Genomic DNA, 6785 nt, shown 5'->3' on the forward strand with positions numbered 1-6785 from the left:
CATGATGCATACATATATATATATATATGTTAGAGAATATGTACGAGGGTTTTCTGTTCTCAGTAAATTAAATTGGTAATTAATTTTTCATCAGTAAATTAATTTTTCAAATATGCGTGAAATAATTTTAGTACCAGTTTTTTAGTTTTGGTATGACGCTGGTAAGCTTAAAACTGGTGGAAGAGGAAAATATGCAAGGTTCTTTGTAGTGATCAATATTGAGTTACTCAAGAAAAGAAAATTAAGCATTTGGCTAAGAATAGCAAATTTATACTTTCGTCAGTTGGGGGGGGGAATTTCCAGCTCAAACCAATCCGTATTAAGTTCAATGATAGCCAACAAAAAAAAGGAAAACAAATCCTCTAACATTTATTTAACATACGGAAAACATTTAACCTTAACATGAAACATAAAAATGTCATAAGGAAAACACTTATTTGGGGACTAGTAACTAGCAAAAGACGAATACATTCTTGACCTACTAAACTTTTCTTTATGAGCTTAACCATCCCTGGGGTTAGGAACTGTAGATATTTGAATAAACTCATGCTACATTTCAGATTTTTTTCCACAGTACCGTACAGTTGAATACAATTAAGAATAACTTCTATGCAAGTACATGGCTCAACATGAATTAATATTTTTACTGTGTAGTAAACGTGAAATACGCCGTTTGACTATGGAGCCCTATAGTAACTCCTGTGTGCAAATAAATCAACGTACTTCTTTTATGCTTATTAACAAGCAAAAAATTACAAAACCCATACTCACCCGAAATGGTTCAAACCAACAAGAACCAATTATTGAAGGTCGAACGATTGCCACTGGTAAATCCTTAGCAAAGTCATTTAAAATATTTTCAGCTAGGCATTTGCTGAAGGTGTAATTATTGGGAAAATCGGGTTTAATCATATTTTTTAATCTTTCCAGCTCATCGCAGTTATCATTACTAAAAGAAAAAGATGTCGCATAAATTTAGAAAATGCAGTCTTAAAATAATAAACTAAAAAGAGTAAATCAAATTATTGTTCTTACTAGCACAATTTTCATGCTAATATTATATAAAAATACACATTGATTCAATAGCATATGTTGATACGATTGAGTTTTATATCATTAAGCAATATCAAGCAAATTAAAAGTAAATTAAAAATTACTCAGCAAGTAAATTGACTTAACAGTAAATTAACAAGCAAATTTTGAGTAAATTAACTTGAAAACTCGTCGAAAAGAGAGGAGCGTAGATTCAAAAATACCACTAACCTACAAGCAACGATTTAAGATCGAACGATTGCCACTGATATATCCTTACCTAAGTCACTGAAAATACTTTCAGACACCCTCAGTGGTAAACGGATCATGGGTTAGAGTCCCCTTGCCATCAGGCTAACAGTGGGAGGTTCTCGTAATCTTCCTCTCCATGTAACGCAAATGCGGATTAGTTCCATCAAAAAGTCCTTCATGGAGGCATATTTCTTCCAATACTTGAACCAGGAGTTCCCTTGTCTTCCGGGTTGGGTTAAAAATTACAAGGCTACAGAGTTGAGCAATAGTAGTTGTAAACCAAATTTTGGGCAGGTTTGAGCTACAGTTATAACTTGAAACTATTGTTTCTAGACTTCATTAAAAATTGTTGAGCTGAGATAAGATTCTCTAAACTCTTGCTAATAAAGTCAATAATGTACACTGAGTAAACTGTGGAGTAATATCGCTCCGAAATCGATTTTAAAATACCTTAAAAATTGTGTGAAGGATTATTTTTTTTCCTAATTAATACTAAAATGAGCTTTCATATATACAATTTAAAGGGTGCATGAAAGCTCTAAACACCGAAAATTCAGAACTTTTACTCCAAGATCACTCGCCCTCACATCATACGTTAAAAAATTTTTTCTTCCAAAAACTCCAATGTTCGTACATTTTGATTTCACCTGTAATTGTTTACAATCAATATCGAGTTGACAAGTATTTTAACCTGTCTTCAATTTCACTTTTCAACTGCAGAAACTAAAGTTCACGCTTAAAATATGTATGCAGGATTTTAGTTGTGCAATAAGGATATTTATATTTTACTGCATTAAGCATTAAACATTACTGCATTAAATAATTTTATTACGTATAATTTCTTCCCGCTCTTGCTGTGTTTAAGCCTAGTTTGAATTCGTCTTACTATTCTCTCTGCACGTCTGATTTACGAACACATTTTATTTAAAAATTTAGGACATGCAACCAGCATAAATTACTGATTCTTACTTTTTATTGTCTCGCAAAAATAACCTTTCTGATTCTTATATGTATCCTATCTAACTGTAAATATAAATTTTAGTGTTATTAAATAGCAAATATGATAGTTGGTGGAGGTTACTTTACACCAAGAAGTTTAAAAGAACAGTCTAGGTGTTTTACAGCACCAAGAACTATCCTTGGGTTTCGGTGTAGTTGAACACTTAGTAGTACATCACTTTGGTGTTAAGTAGTAGCCACCATTTTTAATGTAGAGATACACAGAAAATTTTTGCAATGTAAATACATAAAATTATTTTGTGGTTCCTTCTTCTATGACACAAACAAGTCGGCTACGAGTAGTTAAGACCATTACAGTCTTCTGTACAGTACACATTTGGTCCAAACATACACATTTGGTCTGAGTCCACTTTTTTTGATGCGCTATTAAAAAAAGAAATATGTGTCGCCATCTTACATATTTTTGAATACAGAGAAAACAAACGAAAGTAAGCTAATGTAAAGAAAAAAATAAAATAAATATAATTGCAAGCTTTACTTGAGAATATCACATTTAGGTAAACTAAATGTGATCTTTATGATATATAATTAATTAAGCATAGTGTGTATGTAATAATGAGGTTATATATCATGGTATTGATTGTTATCTTTTAGAAACAAAAATGACAATTCAAGATTACAAAAATCTTCAAGTAATATTGCTTCACAAACACAACTTGAAATACCATACAAATATAAAATGCTTAAAAAGCAGAGACGCTGAAAAGTGTTCGCCAAAAATGTTAAACCCGCAACTATTCGTAAAAGTTTTAAATGATGAAAAAAGAATTGGTAAACCCAAAATTTTTTCAGCGTTTTTAAGATTTTTATACTTTACCTCAATGCATCCATATACCTCTTCGCTTTAAAAGGTAATCTATAAACATGTTCTTCAATTACAGTTCGATTACAGTTTGAATATGCAGACGAAGTGTAAACTAACACCTAAAAAGGAAATAATTTATTCCGATTAAATCGTTTCAAAAAAATAAAATAATAAAAAGTTCATAATAAATAATATTGATCCTTTAATAAAAGAAAACTGTATTTTTTAAACCATTTTTACTGCTTCAACTTTCCAATTCATTTGCAGTTTAAAAACTGATGCGCTGATGATTCATGATGTATACCATCATGAATGCCAGCAGATTTATATCATCGTAATCATATTTAGATTCATGCATCCATTTAATTATTATACACAATATCATGGAATGTTTGCAAATTGTTGATGACCAGACTCATTATATCTCTAACTTACCATCGAGTTTTCAAACCATTGTTGCCGTGTAAAATTTTTGAAGTTTTAAATGAGATGCATAAATCTGAACATTTGAGAAATAATGTACCTTTTAAGTAGAAAAATATTATCAGGCATTGCTAATCTCAATGTATTGAATATAGTTGCAGATAAATTATATGGGTGGGTGTATCTGAAATATGACCTTTACCAAAACGCTATGCTAATCACAAGCATTACCACACAAATTCATTAGCACAATTTCTAATTTTCTGTAAAACGACGACTTGAATCCAAATATGACTCCTATTTACCTTAATCTCATCTTCTACAGTTTTCTCAGAACTCTCCCCTCACGTTTATCACTTTTCAATATTTTTACGGCCATGACTTTAATTTGGAGAGGGAGGTTATTTAAACCGTCCATTTAGTTTCTTATGGGGTAAGAAAGGTGAAAAGTTTTAATACATATGACAAAAGCAGCGGTGGCTCAGAGAATAGAGCATTCGCCTTCCAATGAGGTTTGAATCCCTGCAATGGTTGGTCGGTAGGAATTCTGCACCTGGGTCACACCGCCCACAGTGCTTGCTAAAAAGATCCCCAGTTGATCATGGGATGGAGTCCTCTAGATTCGGGCTAACCATGGAAGGCTTCGTGGTTTTTCTCACAATGTAAAGTAAATGCGAGTTAGTTCCATCAAAAAGTCCTCCACGAAGGCTAGTTTTTTCCGATGGTTCATCCAGGAGTTTTCTTGACTTCAGGGTTGGGTTCATAATTTCAAGGCTACTAAGTTGAACGTTAGTAGGCATAAACACAGAATTGGATCAGCTATTTAACACCGGTTATAAAATATAAGACAATAAAATACATAGGGCAATTCCAGCAAGAAGGAACATTTTGAAGAAATTAACCTCGAAGGTTTCCAACTGGATGAAAATCAGCAATTTTGGCACAATTCATAATTTTCGACTTTTTTATTACCCATGTTTCAACTAGATTAGCGCACTGGCTTTCCAAAACTCATTAAATTTTAATCTACATTTAAAAATGAAGTTTCTTTTTTTTTTGTATACTGACAGGCGAAACTGAAACTGGTAGTTAACCCTCGAAAATGGAAATGACACTAAAAGGCTTTTTGTTTCGCTTTGAGTATTTTAAACTTTATTTATTTGAATAAATCATATTTATAAAACAAGCAAAATTCATTTTCAGAAATAGATTTTCAAATTAAAATTTTTTTTGTTGATAGAATTATCCATTTCAGATTTTACTTGCATTTTAAATGCTTTATCTGATGAATGCTGATTTTGAGAAAATTTCTTTATTTTAACACATTACAAAAAAAATTATTACAAAAAATTTTTAAACTTTATTTGCTGATTTTGTCCAATGTTATCAACGTTTTGATCAAAATCAAAGCTCAAAGCTATGGTCCAAGTTTGATTTTGTTATTTTCATCAAGATTTAAGTAAGAATATTAAAACTCTTTCGTTAAAAAATCAATATTAAGTTCTATTCATATTCAATATTCTATTCAATATGCAAATCCATTTCCTTGTTTTTCTGAAATATTTTTAAGATTTTAGCTTAAAACACAAAGGATCACATTAATGATCAAGAAGAATATTATTTTGAAATTTATGCATTATAATTTATTGCTGTAAAGCTGTAAGCGAGATGGGAAACACTTGTGGTTTTTAAGTTTAAATTTGCCTTTATTTTGAAAAGTATTAATAAAAAAAATTTAACTTTGACTTAAATTTAAAATGTTAAGATCCCTACTTTTAAACATAAAATTAAAATCTGAATTATGCCTTATTAAAAACAATTGTGTCAAAACCAGTCGGTTGCCTTAAATTGTGAGAAAAAAAACAGTTAACTATTTTTTTCATAGTTTTTTAAATTTATTTTCAACATAGTACAGATTTCAACCCACCTATTCCCTCAGGAAACATTCCATACTGATAAAAATATTATGCACAATTTTGTACAAAAAAAGATCAAGGGGGAAAACATCTGAAAACCCACTTACGGTCGAAATTGTGGCGTATTATTTTGTTTTACTATTGTTTGATTAAAAGTTTCATAATTTTGGAACTCTTCGGAAGGGAAAAAAGTCTTAAAATGTAAAAATTCAGTTGAAAAACTACAAAAAAAAACACTGAAAACAATAGTTTTTAATGATTCTTTTTAATAATTTAATGAGACAGATCCCGCTACCGAAAAATCTCCTTTGCTTATTCATGTTTACGAAATTTTCATCTCTACAGCGCAGCATAAGGTATGTAACAGTTAAAATATTCCTTTCCCCTTAAAATCAAATTCACAGCAGCAGAATTATTGAAAAGTAATAAACATAAGAGAGCGTTGCTTCTAAAATAATGGGCAATGAGTAAAGCGAAATGCTTTACGTAATAACTAGAAGGAATGATTTCAGCATGCAGTGTTACTTTAGTTATTTGTACTTCCTTAACAAACTTTATTCATTTCTTAACTTATATATAGTTTCGCATCACTACATAATAATTTTTAAGCGATATATTTTAAATAAAGAAATCTTACAATGAATCAAAAACAGTACACCAAATTCGGAAGATAAGTTTACATTACATAAATTGCACCATCGCACAGAAGGTGAACTACGCACAGTTATCTGGATTCCAAATTTATTAATATAAAACTATTTATATGAAAATTATGATTAAACATTATTTTTTTTATATTACATTTTATTTTTTTAATTACTAGTTATCTTTTAAAAGCAATTGCTACGATAATTACTGATTGCATTATTTTATTTTTACTTTGAGTATAGTCAACATTATTTTTTCGTTTTTATCCATTAAATTTCAGTGATTTATTGTCCTAAACATTTCATTTATACAACAGTCTTAATGTGCTTGATGCAAACCATCTACAATCAATGCTGCATTGTAACGATCTTCCACGTATTGATGCAATTTATTTTTGGATTCTGTAATTGCACTTTTTTTATTTCGGAGAGGGTCAGATATATGAACAGATATATGTGTATGATGTTGGCTTGTTGAATAATCCAAACCGTGAAGACAATCGAAATCATTTTGTATTGCGCTAGGCTAGTTGCAAAAATGTATTTCCATGTTCTTTTCTTTCCAATTTTCCTACCACTTTTGGCTCCCAATAACTTTAAGCTGATTAAAAAAGAAATCATTCATTGCTCAATTAGCTTAAAGACATATAAACTGCTTGTTATAAATCCAAAACTGTATATATATATATA

The 6785-nt window shown here is 30.2% G+C and overlaps 1 protein-coding gene across 1 annotated transcript in view; it reads right to left on the minus strand.

Annotated features, from left to right (window-relative positions):
• The window catches only part of LOC122271069 (fatty acyl-CoA reductase 1), a gene marked incomplete at its 3' end in the record, with an annotated part of 24171 nt that overhangs the window by 10288 nt on the left and 7098 nt on the right, over window positions 1–6785 (minus strand). Inside the window, 2 exon segments of the mRNA XM_043050891.2 lie at window positions 772–949; window positions 3122–3228. Coding sequence (XP_042906825.2) covers window positions 772–949; window positions 3122–3228 — 285 coding nt within the window.

The sequence above is a fragment of the Parasteatoda tepidariorum genome, chromosome 5, assembly GCF_043381705.1.
Source record: "Parasteatoda tepidariorum isolate YZ-2023 chromosome 5, CAS_Ptep_4.0, whole genome shotgun sequence".
NCBI lineage: Eukaryota > Metazoa > Arthropoda > Arachnida > Araneae > Theridiidae > Parasteatoda > Parasteatoda tepidariorum.